Genomic DNA, 22,000 nt, shown 5'->3' with positions numbered 1-22,000 from the left:
TCAGGTTTGCTACCTTTTCACCAATAGGAACAGTTTCTCCCAAACACTCTGTCCAGCCCCCCTCATGATTTCAAACACCTTTACCAAATCTTCTCTTCAAGAACAGCCTCAAGTTCTCCATTCTATCCATGTAACTGGAGTTCCTCACTCTTGGAACCTTATGTCATGAGCTTTTGGTTAACTTCTAATTTTACTCTTTCTTCTCTGAGAAGGCATTTCACCTCTGCATGACAGTTGATTTAGCTAATACTAGTATATTGCTGTATAGAAATTCAAGTAGGGAAAAATCTTTGGCATGACATGTTAGTACTTTGATATCTCCCCAGTGGTGAGGTTTATAGCATGATACTGACTTCATCTCCCTCCTGAGCAATTTTAGGGGATAGTGCTGAGTTCTCAATGGAGAACTATGGGGATAGCGTAGGTTGATTGACTTATTTTCTCAACACAGTGGAATAGCTTATTACCTTTTACTAAATACTCATCCCTATCCAATCCAAATGTGCATCTGTACTAATGATAGAATCCATCAGCAATATTTTTATTGAGCAAAATGAAAAACTGACAACTTCTGACATTTTATAAATTATAAGATGTACCCAAAAGATCCTTATTGCCACCCATCCCCCTCCAAAAGAGACTTGCACAATTTCCTGTGTGTAAATACAGTGTAATCTTGCAGTACTTACACTGCAAATTGAAAATCCATCTCATCATAATGTTGTAATCTTGCTACTTAAGGTTACTCTGTTCTAAGGAATTGAGAAATTTGGCAGTACCTCGACTCCAGACAACATGGTGCATTTTTGAAGAAATGGTCACAAATATTATGTTTAAAATATTAAATGAGTAATTGGAAGAGAATTGAAGTCTTTCGGTTTGGCTAACTTAGCATAAACCTACAGGAAACCTCAAGAGGTTTATCAAAGTTAATCAAACTTTAAAATGGGGTTACAGCCTTGTAATTCCATTTCATGTATCAAGTCTATTTATAATGTGTTTTTGCCTGAAAGTAGCCTTGTTCAAGTGTGCTCATTCTTGTCCCCTTAAAATAAAATGTTGGATTAAAAAAAAGTTATTTTGTACATTTTAGTTTCCCCTTCAAAAGAGAATGCTGTTACCAGAAAGTGATGCTGTAGCAATTGACCCCTCTACTTCATACCTCATTTTGACTACTTTTCCCATCCCCTCTCTTTAAGATCTCCCACATTTACCCTTGCTAAGAGTATAGATTGCTAACATATCCCTAAGTTTCTGCTGCTATTAATTGACCACTTCATAATATGTGCGACACTAATCCAGAAGGAGCTTTCTGATACATTCTCTTAGCCTCCTGCTTCCAAACCTAAGGTAGGCAAAATCAAGCGGTGAGAAATCTTGAATATTGAAGTTGTGACTTTTTAAATACCTGGTTCCCCCTTTTAACTGAACAGCTTGTGACATTGGCTGTTAGATGTAACCTAAATAAATTTGGACCAAAAAGCTTACTTTCATTTTTGTTTTTTTAAATATAGCTGGATTTTTTTTTTAAGAAAACTCAAGCATGTTTTAAAGTTGGAAACTGAGATGGTAATGGAAGAGACCATTACCAACATCCACCCTCTTTCTAAAAGGCTTTTAAACTTTTGGGATACGGTGATGGATTAATGAAGAGTTGCCTGTCAGCATTCCTATTATTGTTAATTTAGTAGCACATTCCATGTTGCATCTTTTGAATGAGGTATACTTAAAAGATTTTTACAAGTAAAGTAAATAGAGATCAAAATCCTTGTCACAGACAGGTTTTAAACTCAAGTAATTAATTCTTGTGTAGTTTTACTTTATGCTTAGAAATAATAGAGGTATTATTTAGGCCTTTTAAGTATATGGTAAATGAGTTGAAGTTTAGCATCAGACATTCTGCAGATCAAATGTGATCCTGAGAACTAAACACCTTTTCCAACCAGGGTTAAAGATTCACACTATAGTCTATTAAAATTACCTCTTCAGATAGTACCCCAAATTAAAATGTAACAAAGTACATCAGACTAACCCGATGCATTTTAAGTTGGGCGGCATAGTTGCACAGTGGCTAGTACTGCTGCCTCAGTGCCAGGGACCTAGGTTCAATGCTGGCCTCAAATTACTGTGTGGAGTTTGCACATTCTCCCTGTATATGCATGGGTTTCCTCCGGGTACTCTGGTTTCCTCCCACATCCAAAGATGTGTAGGTTAGGTGAATTGGCCATGCTAAATTGCCTCTTGGTGTCAGGGGGATTAGCAGGTAAATACTTGGGGTTACAGGGATAGGACCTGGGTGGGATTGTTGTTGGTGCAGGCTCGACAGGCTGAATAGCCTCCTTCTGCACTGTAGGGATTCTATGACTTCAGAGAACTTCACAAAACATGCCTTAATTCACGCTGCTATTTAAGTCTAAAGAGTAATTTTGTGTTGAAGTCTTCAAAGGGAGCTATATTCGACAATATATTGGGAAATACTTTTTTTTAATGCAGTGAAAACTCATTTTAAATAGAGGTTGTTTCCAAACTTCTCAGAACTTGTGTTTGCAAAAGGGACATTCAACAACATGAATCTGGTAAACCGAACATTCCCTGCTGGACTTGTGAATACTGAACTAAATAAAATTGGGAACCTGAGGCACATTCAGACAAAATGAATGACTTCTCAATCAAAATTATTACACTAAGATAGAACCTCTGTGTCCATTTCTTAGAGAAAATGTATTTTAATTGAATATTTTACTCTTGTGCTGTATTAATTACTGCTACGAGTTTCTAGCGAACGTGGCATTTCACAATAGAATTCTGGTCATGCAAGTTGAATACTGCAACACTATATTACTACAAATTACTTCCATTAGCCTTTCAAACTTTTTGTTGACCAATCTCCTGCCCCATTCCTCCCTTTTCCAAATTCTACATGCCATTAGTATCACTGTGATGGTTTTGAGCCCAAAATTGTCATGGGTAAAATATGTTTGTTCCAAAGTCCATAGATGCACTTAGGTTGTAGCACTAAATGAGTCATTACAGACCAGCACAGTGCAATAATTGTTTTTATTTCTTTTTTGAAAACTTCCATTTTGGTATATGTTCCTGTCCTCTTTAATTTTCCCTCCTGCACAAAAGGAAGAATAAGCTATGGGCTACTATTGGTCAACAGCTGACTATCAGAAGTGGCAAGGGTATCATACTTTCCCAGCATGATCTCTGGTTGCATTTCCTCCCAGTGCCATAACCAACAATAGCAACCTCTACCGCCTAGACACAGAGTGCTGATAATGCACTGAGGGTTGATGCAACCCCATCCTATTTTGACTTTGATGGAATTGGATAAACTGAAATTTGCACTTTTTTACTTTATTAAAAGGCAAAATAATATTCAGTGTATTGGCGAACCACTTCCTTTGGAAATGACAATTTTGCTTTAAGTTACAAGATTGTGTTTCAATTTTTGATAGAGAACAAGATTTCTTAGCTTGATGTGTACAAACTTCCTTTCAATTTGGCTCTTGTTCAATATTCACATACTATCTTTATGACTGTCCTGAGTGAAGTGACCCATTCATTACTGCAATTTTTTTGTTTACTTTTGTGAAATTATAAATGCAGATGAAAGTGTGAACATTATTAAATGAAGAATATTTCTTCATTAATGGGATTCTTTGAATAAAGTACGCACTTAAAAAGTTGTAATAGTTGAATTTTGCGGGTTCTTGTGAAATAAACCACAGCTAGTTACAAGATGATTATAGACCATTTCACTATGGAAAGCCACCTCACGTCTGTATAGAAAATGTATTTGGTTTTAGGTTAAAGACCCAAATTTTACATGTGGTTTTAATTTGGGCTGTGTTAAGTAATCTTTTTCAAATTGTCAAATTCCATAAATCCAACTCCTTCTGGCTAGTTTCCTATTCAAGTGTTCAAAATTCACTGTTTAAGCAAAATAGATAAATAAAAATGTTACAAAACTACGGCACTCTGTGCATTCAATTGTCAAACTGTTGCAAAAGTAATATTAACAGTAATCTTGTCAAAGATTGAATGCTTGTTTCAACCGAAGAAAATATAATTAAATGTTTGTACCAATTTTTGCATTAAAGCTTTCCAAATGTGTGCCTGAAATATACATCAATTAATTCGAAATACTGAATTGTCTAAAATTTCACCACCTGCTGGCAGTTCAGGGAATCGTTCATTAGTAGGTTGCACTGTACTGGCTTTGTGGTTTTGGTAAGTCTTGTTGCCATTTAAGTAACCATTTTCTTTGTGCTAATGTCTCCCTTCTCATCGAGATGGAAATGAAATGTTAGATTGGTATATCCAAACTTGGTTTAAATCTGCCTTGTGGTTGAATAATCTGTCTGGGACCATACCAAGTATGGTGGAAGAGTCAGTTACTAGGGGGCATAGGTCTAAGGTGCGAGGGGCAAGTTTTAAAAGAGATGTACGAGGCAGATTTTTTACACCGAGAGTGGTGGGTGACTGGAACTCGTTGCCGGGGGAGGTAGTGGAAGCGGATACGGTAGTGACTTTTAAGGGGCGTCTTGATAAGTACATGAATGAGAAGGGAATAGAGGGATATGGTCCCCGGAAGGGTAGGGGGTTTTAGTTAAGTCGGGCAGCATGGTCAGTGCAGGCTTGGAGGGCCGAAGGGCCTGTTCCTGTGCTGTAATTTTCTTTGTTCTTTGAGTAATGTATTGAAGACGAGTTTAAGAGAGAGGAAATTAAATTTAGTGGTAAAAGAAGAAACATTTTTGAAAGCTATACACACTCCTGGGGATGGTCATTATATTGTTTCTGCTTTTATCTACGGTCATAATATTGTTTATTAGTACAGGTCAAATCTACGGTACCATTGTAAACATTTAAACCCGTTTGCGTGAAACGTGGTACAGCAGTACGAAGGTGCAAGTGTGCAGTCAAACCTTTTGCCAATTTCTTCCTCCCAGGTGAACATTAGACTTGAGCAACTCCAGTGTATCAATGACGGCCCCGAGTTGCAGCGCCCCCTGTGACAGAACAATGGGATGTTTAGCGCATGCGGAGTAGCGGCGTGAGTGAGGTTAATGCGCGTGCGTGGTGGGCTGAGCCTCGATTCCTGGTGGGGGATGCAGGGAGGGAGGGTGTTGCGCAGGCGCAGTGCGCGCGGGGGGAGGCAGACAAGGTGAGAGGAGTTGATGGGGGATCGGTGACTACTTTAACCCAGAGGCGAGGATTAGAGTGGCGGCGGCGGGTGACTGGCGGAGCTTTCCCGGGGTCTGGGCTGCCCTATGCACGCGGCCTGTTACTCTGTGTGGTTTGGGGGAGGGAGGTTTGCCCTGGGAAGGCGATCACTGGCACAGGGGGGGTGGGGGAGGCTCCAGCTCCGTGCCCGTTCTCCAGGCATCGGAGCCGCTGCTTGTTCTCCCTGTAGCTCTGTCCCTTAGTCCCGGCTCCTTGGGCGCTGGTTCCGGCCACGTCAGTATTCCTGCACGGTGCAGGTTGCTTCCTGGTGACTAACGAGTTGCACAACGAGTCCATTCATTCCCCCATCACTGCTGGACACATAGGCAGCGCTGGCTGGGCTTTCACTGGTGTGAAAGAACTCGGGAGTCTGTTCAAAGACCAAAAGGCTGAACAGGAAACTAGAATAGGAATCGACATATGAAAAGACTGTTCGGGAAGAAAATACGTGGTAATTCGGGGTAATAAACCTGGCTGCTGTAAACTTGGTAAATGAGTGCGATTCCTTCCAGCGCGTCCCTCCAGTTTCAGTAATTGTCTGACCTCTTTATAGGTTGTTCGCATACTTGACCTGTGAGGAAGGAATGTCTTTCATAGCTAATCGACTAACCTTTCTGAAGAAAGGCCAGTGTAGAAAGTGCCCTGTGTAAATCCAAGTGCTCCCTATAAGGGCCAGTTTTTGATTAAGAATGGCTGCAATACGGGTAAAGATTTAAAGTGCACTGTTTATGTCTGTAAGTTTTAAATTACATATCATTCTATTGCTGTTATCCACAATTTATCGATAACAAAGAACGATGGAGGTTCCTTAATCATTTGATCGCAGTGTTGAAAATGGTCAGTTCTGCAAAGATAAATCTCTTGAGAATACATGATTTTTGCTACAGATACCGAAACAAAGATTTCATGTGTTTGACTAGCAGTTATACAGAAAAGGCTTGAAAGAATTGATGGGATAGCAAGAAGTTCAACAGTGTGAGCCTGGGCGTGTAAGGAAATTTAAAGTTATTGATGTCAATTAAGTTCTTTCAGGTTGTATGTTATAAGGTAACGTATCAACATGTGGACTTTCATTGATACATAAAAACTGAGGTTGTAATGGGTAATTGCATCCATAAAGGCCAAAGATAATGAACTCAGAATCCTGAACCTACCCATTAGGCGTGGTTGTATGATTATGTTTGTGGGTTTTCTCCCACAATCTGAAAGACGTGCTGATTAGGTACTTTGGCCATGCTAAATTCTCCCTCAGTGTACCCGAACAGGCACCTGAGTGTGGCGACTAGCAGATTTTCACAGTAACTTCATTGCACTGTTAACGTAAGCCTACTTGTGACTAATAAATAAACTTTATGATTCAGTGTTATTGAACAAATCTATTACAGACTTCAATGTTTCAGACCCTTTTGGATTTCAGGAGCAAGCCATAAGTAAGAACGCATTCTTCAATGGCTGCACTTTGTGCCATTTCACACTAACAATCATAGAGAAACTTGGTTATACTAAAGAAACTTTTGCTACAGTTGAAAATGTAAAATTGAAAATGAAAAATGTAATAATTCCTGAATCATTTTGCTTTCTTATAGAAAATGACAACGCAGAAGATCCTAGTGACAGGTGGAGCTGGTTACATCGGTAGCCACTGTGTGATTGAGTTGATTAAAACAGGATATGTTCCAGTTGTGATAGACAACTTTCATAATGCAATCCGAGGTAGAAAAAGTTCTGTATTTCTTTATATTTGTGGTATGGAGCTTATTTATGCATCTGTGCGGTGGATTGCTGTATCCCTCAGCAGTGTACTGCTTTTAATCTTCTGCCTCAGCACAGCATTATTGTGGTTCCGAAAGATCAGGCAGATCCTGGGTTAGATCGATGTTTCAACACTGATTTCTTATGGAAAACTAATTCATCTGAGGAATTAGCTCTCGGCTTAGAGTGGGGTGATGGAGAGCGAGCGAGAGACCAGCAAGTATGGACAGGATTCCCATTACTGATTACGGTCCAGTGATTGCGAGTGGAATTTGTTCTGCAGATCAGCTAAAGACAGGATCGGGCTGTGATGGCCACCTTAGTTTAGCTGTTCACTGCCCAGCTTTGCATGTGGAAAATGGTTGTGTTAGTAGAGAACTTTGAATTCGGATGTCAAATCCAGACTATCTGTATCCAAAGGAGTTTACATCAGCTGGGATGAGATGAAATTCAGCAATTGGTGGAAAAGATACTTGGACAACCAGTATTTTTGTTCTTTAATGTAGAAGTATATTCATGTTGGCAATTAATGGATTTTCGCACAGTAATTTTGTAACAGCTTGGAATATCCTGAATTGTAAGATCTGTAATAATGTTCCAGATAACTTACTTTGTACTGCTAGGATCCACATTGCAGCTGAGTGGTCTTTGGAAGTTGCAAGATGGACTAGAGTCTATTCCAGTTTTGTACATCCCCATTTTCCTATTTAAAAAAAAAATAAAAACAGAAAATGCAAGAAATACTCACCTCTGGCAGCATCTGTGGCGAAAGAAACAGGGCTAATGTTTCAGGCTAATGATCTGTCAGAACGTTTTGCTTTGTTTTGTTTTTGTTTTCCAATAAATGCAGTTGGATGTGAAGTTGTTGTAATTCTCAGATAATTTCACATGAAGAGAATTTCATTTTTTGAAGATTGCAGTTAGATTGTCTGCAAATTTCAAAATTAAATTTCTCCTTCCTTCAGAATATTCCAACCCTCAGTCAAATTAAGTCCCTTTATGTGCCACGGCAAGACTGGTATCCTCATTGTTACATGAATGCCATCAAAGGTAGGTCTTCCAGTTTGGAGATCTCCGTCATCTGTTATCAGTAGCAGCCTATTTTCACTTGTTCTCTCCTGTTAGTTATGAAAGTTGAAAAACAAGGCCTGTACACTGTCATTCACGACCTCAGAAGATTCTAAAGCACTTTACAGCCGGTGAAGTTCTTTTGAAGTTTGTGCACTCCTATAAAAATGTGGTGATGGATTTGCAGATAGCCCGGTCCCATAAACAGCAACATGATAATGACAAAGTAATCTGCCAGAACACCGCAGAGAACTCCCTTACACTGCTTAAAAATAGTGCAATGGAATCTTTTACAACCATTGGAGAGGACTGATGGGACCTCTGTTTAATATCCCATCCAAAAAAGGCACCTTCAACAGCACAGCACTTGGTATTGTATGGAACTGTCAGCAGACAATTTGTGCTCAAGAACAGAGTGTGTTAGAGGCAATAATGGCGGGTAACATTTATAAACTGTTGGCAATTATCTTGTGAACAGATAAAACAGGATCAAACCACCAGGAATACATCCAACTCTTTGCAACCCTACTTTTGGTCAGCAACTTGCTTGATAAACTTGCTGTTCCATCCAAGGAATGAACTTGTGCGCTGGGGATGATCAGATTATCTGTAACTGGGAAAAGTTACATGAATTTTGTTTTTGTAATCCAGGTGAGGATGGAGTTCCTGAAAGCATTCGTCGTGTCAGTAAGATCACAGAAACTGATGTAATCTTCCGAGAAATTGATCTGCTTGATGAATCTGCTCTGCAAAATCTGTTCAAGGAGGTACCAATCTGAATCCAAATGCTGATTATCAGCTTTTCCTATCTTTTCGGTTTCAGCTAAGGTTTAGCAGCATGTATGGAGAGGTCCATTGCTATTCGTTCCATCACTCAGACTGTCTAGTTCCACCATCATATCTTCATTCTCTCTCAGCTCATCAGCTGCCGAAATCCTCATTCATGCCAATAGACTTTACTATTCCAATGTACTCCCAGCTGGTCTCCCACACTCTGCCCTCCATAAACTTGAGGTTATCCAAAGCTTTGGTGCATGTGTTTTAACTCGCGTTAAGTCCCATGCATCTCTCTCCCCTATGCTCACTGGCCGACACCAGCTCCCAGTTGAACAATGTTTTGATAATACAATTCTCATCCATGCTTTCAATTCCCTTTGTGGTCTTGCCCCGCCTATCTTTGTAATCACTTCCAGCCACACAATCTTCCACAATATGAGCTAATTTAATTCTGGCCTCTTGTGCATCTCTTATTTTAATTGGTGCACCATTGGTGGTTGTGCCTACAGTTGTCCTAAGCTTTGGAATTCCCTCCCTTCTCTCTCTCTCTCATGTTCCTCTTTTAAAATATACCTCAAAACCTAACTCTTTGATCAAGCATGGGTGGCACAGTGGTTAGCACTGCTGCCTCACAGCGCCAGGGCCCCGGGTTCGATTCTCAGCTTGGGTCGCTGTCTGCGTGGGTTTCCTTCGGGTGCTCCGGTTTCCTCCCATCTGAAAGATGTGCTGGTTAGGTGCATTGACCCGAACAGGCGCCACAGTGTGGCAATTAGGAGAATGTCACAGTAACTTCCTTGCAATGTGAATGTAAGCCTTACTTGTGACTAATAAATACATTTTTAAAACTTTTACTTTAAGCTTTCGGTTGTCTGATCTAATATCTCTATATGTAGTTTGGTGTCATATTTTGTTCTCTAACGCTCCCGAGAAGTGCCTGGGAGGTTTATTATGTTAAAGGCGTTCTGTATAAGTTGTTTGTTCAGTGGATTTGGAAATAGATTTCTTTGCTAACTGTTCCTTGGTTAAGTGTGGTCAGAAATACAAAATCCAAGCATCAGGTGCAATTCATCATAAATTAATCACGGTAATGTCTGACCTCCCCTCCCTTTCCCTTTCTCTCCCCTTCTTTCCTTCACTTCCCTCCCCCTTTCCCAAACTACCACTGTAATACAATGCCTCAAGAGTATTTGTACACTCTTGTCACTGGTTTGAGATTTGAAACTTGCAGTGTTGGGAGTTGGGCTTAAATCCGTCATTATTATCATTTATGACCACACAGTGACTCCATTTAAAGTACTTAATTGGCTATAAAATATTTTGAAGATCCAAAGATTGTGAATAGTGCTACTTATAATTGCATGACCGTACACAAACCTTTAGCACAATACAACGTTTCACACTCAGAAGGTCATGAATTTCAGCGCATGATTATTTCTTCAAATTGAAAACTGGTTTTACTTTGGTTTAAATTTTGGTGCTGAGGATTCAGTGAATTACAATACTGTCCTTTCTGCTCAGCGATTTGGGTTTGAAGGCAGAGAAATTTATGTAGAAAAATGCTCCTATCTCTGACAGCTACAAGGATTTTAAAAGTGTTTGTTCAGTTGTGATTAAGTTGTATTTGCCAAGGTCATTTTGGGCTTGATCTTCAATACCAAATTGAAAAACGTTTTGGTGTTAAAATCTATTTTATCCTACTTAGAGATTAAAATTAATATTCTTCTATCCATTGTATTATTTCAAAATCCCATTCAGAATGATTCTGAAAGAGTTTTCCAAGTATGACTTGACTTGATGAGAACAACTGAGTGAAATCTGTTTTACTAATGAGGGTAACATGTTATTTTTCCAGCATAGCTTCTCAGCTGTGATCCATTTTGCTGGGTTGAAAGCTGTCGGAGAGTCTGTCGAGAAGCCTCTTCTTTATTATAAAGTCAACCTAACAGGAACAATTAAACTGCTGGAGGTAAGTGTACTGAATTCAGAAGGTGATGATTCATTCACCTATAAGGTAAACTTGTGTAGGGGGTAGAAGAGCATAGTCTTCAGGGTTGAGGTACTTTCTCTTCATTACCCATTGACAATGTCAGTAAGATATGAATTAATTCCCGTTGCAGGATAAAACCCAGACTTTGAGCATTATTCAGTTCATAGAATGTTCTCCCCTTTCCCCAACCTTTCTCCTCTTCAGAAAGTAATGGCTCCTGCTTTGGTGGAGCCTGTCCAAGTATACTGGTGACACTAAGTTTAGTGGCACAGTAAGAGTATAACTTGGAGCAGACATGTTCCAAAGGGATATTGATAGATTAAATGGGTGGGAAAACTGTGGCCAAGTGTTAGGTCATCCACTTGGGACCCAACAAAAAATACTACCTATTTTTTGAAAACATGAGCCGATGGAACTAAAAACGAATAATGGCACAGTGGCACAATAGTTAGCACTGCTGCCTCCTAGTGTCAGGGACGCAGGTTCAATTCCTGGCTTGAGTCACTGTCTGTGCAGGGTCTGCACCTTCTCCCCGTGTCTGCATGGGTTTCCTCTGGTTGCTCTGGTTTCCTCCCACCGTCCGAAAGACATGCTGGTTAGGTGCATTGACCATGCTAAATTCTCCCTTAGTGTACCCGAACAGGCGCCGGAGTGATCTCATTGCAGTATTAATGTAAGCCTACTTGTGACCTCATTGCAGTATTAATGTAAGCCTACTTGTAACACTAATAAATAAACTTTAAACGGGTACAAAAACACTGTTAAAGGCTACTTTTATCTCAAGGAAGCTAAAATGTGAAGAGGCTGCAGTTGTTTACAGCTCTGGTCAGACCCAGTCTGGAAAACTGCATTAAGTTCTGGGCACTATACTCAAGAGCAATATATAGGCCTTGGAAGAGCAGCAATACAGATTTCGGAATGATACTGTAACTAACATGGTTAGCTTCTGATGACAGGTTGCTTAATAGACTAGATTTGTATTCCCTCAAGTTTGGAAGATTTAAGGAGTGGTTTCCAGGAACCAACTGTGTCGCAAGTCCAAAGGCTGTCTGTATAATTGAACTGTAATTAAGCAGCATGGTTTTCAAACTGTTGGATAGCTAAAACTTGATTAAAACCAGAGTTTGGGGTGATTTTGAAACTGTAATTAGGGACAGGATTTTAGTTATGTCTAAATGTGACGGGAGCCTCAGATGAGTTCAGAGATACAATTACAGATTTATTTCAGGATACTTTAATGAACCTTTAAAACTTTTAAGTTTGGTGTACATTGTTTAACATGTTCTCAGTGCAAATTTTTTTGAGAATGTTTTGTCAATCTGGTTTGCATATTAATGATCATTAATCTTTTATCACTAAAAATTGGTAAAACCTGTCATTGAGAAATGAGAAGCCATGTGAAAGTACACTACCCAAGAATCTGTTAAGGTGGTAGTGGATGCTCTGTTTAATTGAGTTTTAGAATGCTTTGTACTCCTTTTCTTTTGTTGTTTTAGACAATGAGGACACATGGTGTCAAAGACATTGTTTTCAGCAGTTCGGCTACTGTATACGGAGACCCCAGTTACCTGCCCATTGATGAGACACATCCTGTTGGTAGCTGCACTAATTCTTACGGAAAATCAAAATACTTCATTGAAGAAATGATCAAAGATGTCTGCCATGCAGAAAAGGTATTTCTTTCCATTCTATGTCATTGGCGCCTGTTTAGGTTGTCAAACTTGCAAGTAAGCTGTATACAGTGTTAACAGAATGCATCCGTAACATTGTCCAAGTTATTGTGATCCATCTGTGCTATGCCCATGTCTTGTTATGATCTCCGTGAACCGCTAATGTTTAAAGAGAAATTCAAACACCCAGTAATTAATTGAAAGAAATTATGCCACAATATTTCACATTTTTAAATAAGAATAAACTTCACACAACAAAAAGAAGCACTACTAATTTGATATGGTATTGGATAAATACTTTACAGCAAAAAACACAACCACAAATACTTTAGACTAAAATCCTCAACTCAAACCATACTTTTTCCATTATGGCCTGCGCCTAGAAGGTTATCTGCTTTCTTAGGACAAACTGCAAACTTCTCCACAGCTGCCTTGGAAGGACTGGGACTTTTCAGCTTGAGCCTGAGCTTCACTTGCAATCCCTGTGCTGTAGTTTGAACAGGTAATTAGAAATTAGCTCTATTCTCCTGGCCCACAGTTCATGGCAGACAGTATGGGAGGAATTCCCCCCCAAAGAATTCTAAGTGAAAACTAGAGTAATTCACACTTTTTTTCAGTGGGAGCTCAGAGAAGAATCTCCCACACTCTGCACACTTCAGAGGCCACCAGCGTGAATATCATTAAATTTCAGGGGGCGGGGCCTATTCCCTCAGGAGCGGCTGAAATCAGCGTGTTGAGCGGGCCACTGCACATGCGCCAATCTGTCAGTGCCGAGATAGGCGCAGGCGTGGTGGCCTCCCGATTGCTGACCAACCCCATGACCCCCCCCCCCCCCCCCCCGCACCTGCCATCCCCCCCCCCCCTTCTGATTTTCACTCCCCACAAGGTGCCCCCTGGGCAGTGGCACTTTGCCCCATAGGCAATGCCAGGCACACAGGCTGGCACTGCCAGGATGTCAATGTCCAGGGGTACATCTCCCCCAACCACCCGACCCCCCCCTGAGGGGGTCTGATTGCCCCCCCCCCCCCCCCTTTCACTCCAGCGGGATTGGGCTGTAGTTCCCTCTGGGTGGGGAGTTACTGTTATCCCTGCTGGAGTGAACCACTCTGGCGGGGGTTGGATGCCAGCAGGCCCGGAGACTTCAGTCCTGAGCCCACTAATCACATTCAAATGAGATTAAAATGGCCATTGTTGATGGTTTTGGCGCCTCCCCGCCGATTTCCAGTGTGGATCAGACGCCGCCGGAAGTCTGGCGCTGGGAGATGTGTGAACCCCGCGAATCAGCTGACGTGGCAATCTCCCAGCAGCCCGCTGCACTAAGACAATCGCGGCCTATTTCTGTCTGGTTTTAAGCTAAACGGCTTGATTTCACTGAGGGTTTCACCAAGTTAGATTTATCCTATTTATCAAAAACCTTGTAAATTGGAAAGCAATATTTCTATTTTAAGATGCACCGTTGCTATATTTTTGCAAAGTTTTCTTTAACCGTAGAATATGAATGCCTAGCATCATGATTTTTCAAATTAAACACTATTTTCACATGGTGTTCTCAAATGGCTTTGAATTTCTGGTCTGCGATGGCGATTAACAAACTCATGGTCTATTCAGGATTGGAATGCAGTTCTGCTTCGATACTTCAATCCTATTGGGGCACATGAATCAGGAAAAATAGGTGAAGATCCCCAAGGTATTCCCAACAATCTGATGCCATACATTTCACAGGTAGGTAATAAAGAAAAGGTTTCAAACGGGATGTGAGTACAGTGGTAAGAGGGCGTGAAATTCTCCTTTCAAAAAGATAACTATGATGTTCATGACTTCCTCCTAATGGAGATGACAAATATTGTATCATTATTGACTAAGCCTTAACTTTTCACAAAGGTCCTCAAACCCCTTCAATACCTCCCATATACTTAGTTGATTTTATTTTGGAGTGCATGTTTTTAATTTGGAGGATTAAATCATGGCCGCTCAGGCCAGTTTTCCCACTGCCCTCTTGCACTTCCACATTTGGATGTTAAAATATATTTCTCTAAATACTTTCACTTGGATGCCATTGGCTAGGCCAGCATTTATTACTCATCCCTAATTGCCCTTGAGAAGATGATGGTAAGGCGTCTCCTTGAACTACATATGATTGTAACTACACCCACAGGAAGGGGAGTGGGTTAGCTCGGTTGGTTGGCCGACTGGTTCGTGATGCAGAGTGACGCCAACAGCACAGGTTCAATTCCTGTACCGACTGAGATTATTCATGCCTTCTCAACCTTGCCCCTTGCTTGAGGTGTGGTGATGCTCGGGTTAAATCGCCGCCAATGAGATCTCCCCCCTCAAGGGAGAGCAGCATATGGTCACCTGGGTCTATGCTTCCTTTTAAGGAAAGGAATTCTGGGATTTTGACCCAGCGATAGTGATATAATTCCAAGTCAAGATGATGTGTGACTTGGAGGGGAACTTGCACATGGTGTCCCATGCCTTTGTCCTTCCAGGTGGTAGAAGTCGTGGGTTTGCAGGGTGCTATCAAAGGAATATTGTTGAGTTCCTGTAGTAGATGGTACACACCACTGCCACTGTGCATGGGTAGTGAAGAGAGTGAATGTTGAAGGTGATGGATAGGGTTCCAGCCAAGTGGGCTGCTTTGTCTTTGTTGAGTGTTGTTGAAGTTGCACCCATCCAGGCAGGTGGAAAATATTCCATCAAACTCCTTGAGTCTTGTAGATATGAGTAGCTTTGGGAAGTCAGGAGGTGAGTTACTCACTGCAGAATTCTCAGCCTCTGACCTGCTTTTGTAGCCATGGTATTTATATGGCTAGCCCAATTCAGTTTCTAGTCAACGATAACCCCCAGGATGTTGATAGTGGAGGATTCAGTGATGATAATACCATTGAATGTCTTGGGGAGGTGCTTAGCTTATCTCTTGTCAGAGGTAGTCATTGCCTGGAACTTGTGTGGCAAGAATGTTACTTGTCACTTATCTGTCCAAAGCTCAATTTGTTCAGGTCCTCCTGCACATGGGCATGGACTGCTTCAGTATCTGGAGATATGAATGGTGCTGAACATTGTGCAATTATCAGCGAACATCCCCACTTCTGACCTTCTGATCTCATAGAATCCTTACAGTGCACAAGGAGGCCATTCGTCCCATCAAGTCTGCACTGACTCTCCGAAAGAGCGCCTTTCCCAGGCCCACTTTGCCCTATCCCCAGAACCCCTTGCATTTAACATGGCTAATGCACCTAACCTATATATCTTTGGACTGTGGGAGGAAAGTGGAACACCCGGACAAAACCCACACAGACAGTCATCCAAGGCTGGAATTGACCCCGGGTCCCTGGTGCCGTGAGGCAGCAGTGCTAACCACTGTGCCACCATGATGAAGCAGCTGAAGATGCTTGGAGTTCCCTGACGAACTCCTGCAGTGATGTCCTGGGACTGAGGTTATTGACCTCCAACAGCTACAATCATCTTTGTTGGTGTTGGGTACGACTCCAACCAGTGGAGAGATTTTCCCTTATTCCCATTGACTCTGTTTTGCCAGAGTTTCTTGACGCCACACTTCTCCAAATACAGCCTTGTCAAGGGCAGTCGCTCTCACCTCACCCCTTAAATTCAGCTCATTTGTTCATGTTTTAACTAAGGCTCTAATGAGGCCAGGAGCTGAGTGGCCATGGTAGAACCCAAACTGAGTGTCGATGAATGGTTATTGCTGAGTAAGGGCTCCTTCATAGTACTGTCGATGGCCCCTTCCATTGCTTTGCTGATGGAGAGTGGACCGATAGGGCTGTAATTATCTGGGTTGGATTTATTCTGCTTTTTGTGAACATGTCATATTGGGACAATTTTCCATATTGCCAGCTTTGTAGTTCTGGTGCTCAAATCTTTGGTACTATTGCCAGAATGTTTTTAGGGCCCATTGTCTTTGCAATATCCAGTGCCTTCAGTCATTTCTTGATATTACATGGAATAAACGAACTGGCATCTATGATGCTGGGGACCTCCGGAAGAGGCTAAGATGGATCATCCATCTGGCACTTCTGGCTGAAGATGGTTGTAAATACTTCAGCCTTGTCCTTTGCACTCATGTGCTGGTCTCCACCATCATTGAGGATGGGGATATTTGGTGGAATCACCTCCTCCAATTAATTGTCTAATTACCCACCACCATTCATGGATGTGGCAGGACCACAGGGCATAGATCTGATTCATTAGTTGTGGGATTCCTTAGCTCTGTTTCATAGAAATCATAGAAACCCTACAGTGCAGAAGGAGGCCATTCGGCCCATCGAGTCTGCACCGACCACAATCCCACCCAGGCCCTACTCCCACATATTTTACCCACTAATCCCTCTAACCTACGCATCTTAGGATTCTAAGGGGCAATTTTTAATCTGGCCAATCAACCTAACCCGCACATCTTTGGACTGTGGGAGGAAACCGGAGCACCCGGAGGAAACCCACGCAGACACGAGGAGAATGTGCAAACTCCACACAGACAGTGACCCGAGCTGGGAATCGAACCCGGGACCCTGGAGCTGTGAAGCAGCAGTGCTAACCACTGCGCTACTGTGCCGCCCATATATATTAATGACTTGAATGGATGGGCTGACTCTCTTTGAGCCAAATTTGCTGACAGTCCAGAAAGGGTAGTCACAATGTGAAAATGGGACTTTGTTTCCACAAGATTGTGTGGTGGTCACTCCTGCCAATGTTGTTATGGATGGATACATCGGGAGCGGGTAAGTTGGTGAGGATGAGGTCCAGTATGTTTTTTCCACCCACCACCCACCACCTGCTACAGACCCAGCCTAGCAGCTTTGTTCTTTCGGACTCAGCCAGCTTAGTCTGTAGTAATGCTACCAGGTCATTCTTGGTGATAGACAGTGAAGTCCCCCACCCAGAGTACATTCTTTGTCCTTGTCACCCTCACTGCTTCCTCTAATTGATGTTCAACATGGCGGAATGCTGATTCATCGGCTGAAGGAGATGGCGGTAAGTGGTCATCAACAGGAGGCTTCCTTGCCCATGTCTGGCTTGTTGCCATTAGACTTTGTGAGGTCTAAACCCCATGGCTCCCAAGGTAACTCCTTCCTGACTGCGTACCGGCCGCCATCTTTGGTGGGTCTGTTCTGTCGGTGGGACAGTGCATACCCAGGGATGGTGATATCTACGACGTTGTTTGTAAGGTATGACTCAATGAGTATGACCATGTCCGGCTGTTGCTTGACTGGTTTGTGGGACAGCTCTCCCAAATTTTGAACAAACAAATGTTAGAAAGGAGGACTTTGCAGTCTTGCCAGAGATGGGTTTGCCATTGTCGTTTACGGTGCTTGACTCTATGCTGGGTGGGTCTGTCCAGTTTCATTTCTTTTCTGTAGTGATTTGATACAACTGAGTGACTTGCCAAGTCGTTTCAAAGGGCATTTAAGAGCCAGCCACATTGCTGTGCGTCTGGAGTCGGATGTAGGCCAGGCCAGATAAGAACAGCAGATTTCCTTCCCTAAAGGCCCTGGGGATTTGTCAGTCGGAATCTATCCAAGGCTGCTCAGGGAGACGAGAGGTGAAATAGTTGGGCCTCTGACGCAAATCTTTGTCTCGTCACTGGACACAGGTGAGGTCCCAGAGGATTGGAGGATAGCCAATGTGGTCCCGTTATTTAAGAAGGGTAGGAAGGATAACCCGGGTAATTATAGGCCGGTGAGCTTGACGTCCGTGGTGGGGAAGTTGTTGGAGAAGATTCTTAAAGATAGGATGTATGCGCATTTAGAAAGGAATAAACTCATTAACGATAGTCAACATGGTTTTGTGAGAGGGAGGTCATGCCTCACGAACCTGGTGGTGTTTTTTGAAGAAGTGACCAAAATGGTTGACGAAGGAAGGGCCGTGGATGTTGTCTGTATGGACTTTAGTAAAGCGTTTGACAAAGTCCCTCATGGTAGGCTAGTGAAAAAGGTTGGATCCCATGGGATAAAGGGGGAGGTGGCTAGATGGGTGGAGAACTGGCTTGGTCATAGAAGACAGAGGGTGGTAGTGGAAGGGTCTTTTTCCGGCTGGAGGCCTGTGACTAGTGGTGTACCGCAGGGCTCTGTATTGGGACCTCTGCTGTTTGTGATTTATATAAATGATCTGGAAGAAGGAGTAACTGGGGTGATCAGTAAGTTTGCGGACGACACAAAACTGGCAGGACTTGCAGATAGTGAGGAACATTGTCAGAGGCTACAGAAAGATATAGATAGGCTGGAAATTTGGGCAAGGAAATGGCAGATGGAGTTCAATCCTGATAAATGCGAAGTGATGCATTTTGGTGGGAATAATGTAGGGAGGAGCTACACGATAAATGGAAGAACCATAAAGGGTGTAGAGACGCAGAGGGACCTGGGTGTGCAAGTCCACAGATCTTTGAAGGTGACGTCACAGGTGGAGAAGGTGGTGAAGAAGGCATATGGCATGCTTGCCTTTATAGGACGGGGCATAGAGTATAAAAGTTGGGGTCTGATGTTGCAGATGTATAGAACGTTGGTTCGGCCGCATTTGGAATACTGCGTCCAGTTCTGGTCGCCACACTACCAGAAGGACGTGGAGGCTTTGGAGAGAGTACAGAGGAGGTTTACCAGGATGTTGCCTGGTATGGAGGGGCTTGGTTATGAGGAGAGATTGGGGAAACTGGGGTTGTTCTCCTTGGAAAGACGGAGGATGAGGGGAGACTTAATAGAGGTGTATAAAATTATGAAAGGCATAGATAGGGTGAACGGTGGGAAGCTTTTCCCCGGGTCGGTGGTGACGTTCACGAGGGGTCATAGGTTCAAGGTGAAGGGGGGGAGGTTTAACACAGATATCAGAAGGACATATTTCACACAGAGGGTCGTGGGGGCCTGGAATGTGTTGCCGGGCAAGGTGGTGGAGGCGGACACACTGGGAACGTTTAAGACTTATCTAGACAGCTATATGAACGGAGTGGGAATGGAGGGATACAAAAGAGTGATCTAGTTTGGACCAGGGAGCGGCGCGGGCTAATTGTTCCTGGTTTCTCGTTTCAAGGCTTCATTCTACGATCATCTTGCTGGTGCCAGTACAGAGTGAGACTGCGGATAGTTGGGAACCTGTCTCGGGGGCAGGGGATTCATATGGTGTTCGTGGAAGTGGAAATGACTAGGGTTGGGAAGCATTTTCCGATCGGGGCCATTGTGATCTCCTGGACTCGTTTCGATCGCCTCAGGGGGTCGGAGAGGAATTTCCCAGATTTATTTTCCCCATATTGGCCCTGGGGTTTTTCACTCTGGGTTTTCGCCTCTCCCTGGAGATCACATGGTCTGGAATGGGGGGGTGGGGGTAAGTTAATAGGTTGTAATGAACAAAGCATCGTAGCTGTGAGGGACAGCTCGGTGGATAGGATATTGGTATGTAGATAGGCTGGAAAATTGGGTGGGGATCCTGGATTCAGGATTCAATCCTGGACCGGGGAGCGGCGCGGGCTTGGAGGGCCGAAGGGCCTGTTCCTGTGCTGTATTGTTCTTTGTTCTTTGTAAAGTGAACCTGGTGGGTTTTTGATGACAATTGACAGTGATTTCATGATCACCATTCCTGAGACTAGCTTTTAAATCCAGATTTATTAATTGAATTTGAATTCCACCAGTTGCCATGATGGGATTTGAACCCGTTTCCCCAGAATATTAGCCTGGGCCTCTGGGTTACTAGTCGAGTGACATTTAGTATCAGGAAGTACCAGAACGATTGAGGGGGAAGTTATAAGTTCCAACCTGCTCAAAATTTTGGAATGCTTTACCACAGCTGTTGTTGTGGTATCAACTGCAGCATACTTCCACAGAGAATTAGATCAGCATTTTAAGAGATATGTCAGCATATCTGAGGCAAGAGGAGAAAAATGGCATTCAAGTGGATAGCCCCAGTTCATGCAGGCAGAGACATAAAGGGTTGAATAGCCTTCTGTGATGTAATTCAATGAATAACTGAAAGTCTGCTAATAAGATGTTAGGCTGTTTACATTTTTCTGAAGTGCAGAAGGGTTCTTAAAGTCCCTCCTTCTTATTCCTGTACCCCACATCATCTGAAGTATTTCCTAATCTCTCAATGTTGCAATTTACCATGTCCTGAACAATGTAATTATCATTTTTTTACCACAGCTGTGTTTAGTGATAAATCTTTGACCTTTTTAAATGAGTCCTATTTTACAAAGATATTGGGTGTTACCACAATTTAAATAGCCTGTTGTGTCAGTAGCCACCTTTGGTTGACTGCCAGTGTGACTCACTAACCAAACAAAACAGTCCCGTGAAGCAAGTTGTTCATGTGTGAATTTTACAAGAGGGAAGCAGGAAGTCGTAAGCTAGTTTCAGAGCTCGGGTAAGAGCTTCTGTGTCGGTGATGTTTTGTCTCCTGCAGCCCCATTGCCCAATCCCCCTCACATCCTTCAGAGAAAGAGGGCTGGCCTTAAAACACAATCGGTGGAAGAGCTCTTTACTTTTATTGACATACTTTGTTATGACTCAACAATGTTTGACACTCTAATGTAAAGTGAAATGATTTTGCTCAGTAGCCTATCTCACCCCAAGTGCTGAACCAGAGAAATACCAACTCGTGAAAGCAGCCTGACTGTGGTGGTGTGCTCATTTGTTAATTTTCTCTGATTTTGGGCATTGCGCCGCCTCTTCTGCTGGGGTTGGGGGGGGCTCCTGAGTGCCTTTTGGATGAAGTTTCAGTTAAAAGAGAGCTGATATCTGCAGCTTGTTCTGTGCCTTGAGTTGAGTGAGGGATCAGATATTATTCGGTCTCACACTGTGACACTTCCACTTGCTGCACTACAGCACATTGAGTAACTTCATTTGATAATGTGTTTATACATTAATACAGTGACAGCCTTCTGTCTCCTAAGATGATGGTTCACACTGCAGTGGTCAGCTCTGTGTTAACCCTGCCTCTTGTGTTGTGTTGACACTGCAATGAAACTCAAGCATCCTCTCCAAGGCGCAAGCCTGAGCAAAATATATAGATGCCCTGGGCTGTCCAAATGTCAGGGTCATTCTCTCGACCTCCTCGGTTGAGTCCAAATTCATTAGCCTTCAAGTCTCCCAAGTGTCCTGGGAATTTGGTTATACATGTCTGAGGCCAAATCTCCTCCCAGTACTTCAGCGGCTTTAACTTTGGGCTGTGAGGGATCCAGTTTCTCGGTGTCACCATGGAGGTAAAGCTGAGCACTACCGGTGGAGAGGCCGCCCTGCTGATATGGAGAGACTTGCATGTTTGATGCTTTTTTTTTTGGCATTGCTGCTAGCCAGTGGTGTAGGCTGAAAATGAGAAGCAAACTAACACAAAAGCAGAACACACATTTAACCATCTTCGCCCAAACTAGATACATCACATTGACCATGTGGACCATATGCACTAATAATTCAATTGCAATCTGCACTAACAGGAAAAGAACAAAGAAAATTACAGCACCGGAACAGGCCCTTCAGCCCTCCAAGCCTGTACCGACCATGTTGCCCGACTGAACTAAAACCCC

At 42.7% G+C, this 22,000-nt stretch overlaps 1 protein-coding gene across 7 annotated transcripts in view; it reads left to right on the top strand.

The window, feature by feature from the left end:
• The window catches only part of gale (UDP-galactose-4-epimerase), an 87,059-nt gene that overhangs the window by 56,974 nt on the left and 8,085 nt on the right, over positions 1–22,000 (top strand). Inside the window, exons 1-7 of one of the 7 annotated variants that reach the window (XM_078237873.1) lie at positions 5,129–5,170; positions 5,783–5,963; positions 6,816–6,942; positions 8,701–8,816; positions 10,679–10,792; positions 12,310–12,486; positions 14,092–14,205. In XM_078237873.1, coding sequence (XP_078093999.1) covers positions 5,958–5,963; positions 6,816–6,942; positions 8,701–8,816; positions 10,679–10,792; positions 12,310–12,486; positions 14,092–14,205 — 654 coding nt within the window. In that variant the 5' untranslated portion in view covers positions 5,129–5,170; positions 5,783–5,957. Of the gene's footprint in view, positions 1–5,051; positions 5,718–5,782; positions 5,964–6,815; positions 6,943–8,700; positions 8,817–10,678; positions 10,793–12,309; positions 12,487–14,091; positions 14,206–22,000 lie in introns of those variants that run through there. The other 6 variants (XM_078237874.1, XM_078237875.1, XM_078237876.1 and 3 more) reach the window with 6 other exon arrangements.

The sequence above is a fragment of the Mustelus asterias genome, chromosome 21 (assembly GCF_964213995.1).
Source record: "Mustelus asterias chromosome 21, sMusAst1.hap1.1, whole genome shotgun sequence".
Classification (NCBI taxonomy): Eukaryota; Metazoa; Chordata; class Chondrichthyes; order Carcharhiniformes; family Triakidae; genus Mustelus; species Mustelus asterias.
The sequence above is the reverse complement of the archived record's forward strand: the minus strand, read 5'-3'. Positions and strand labels throughout refer to the sequence as shown.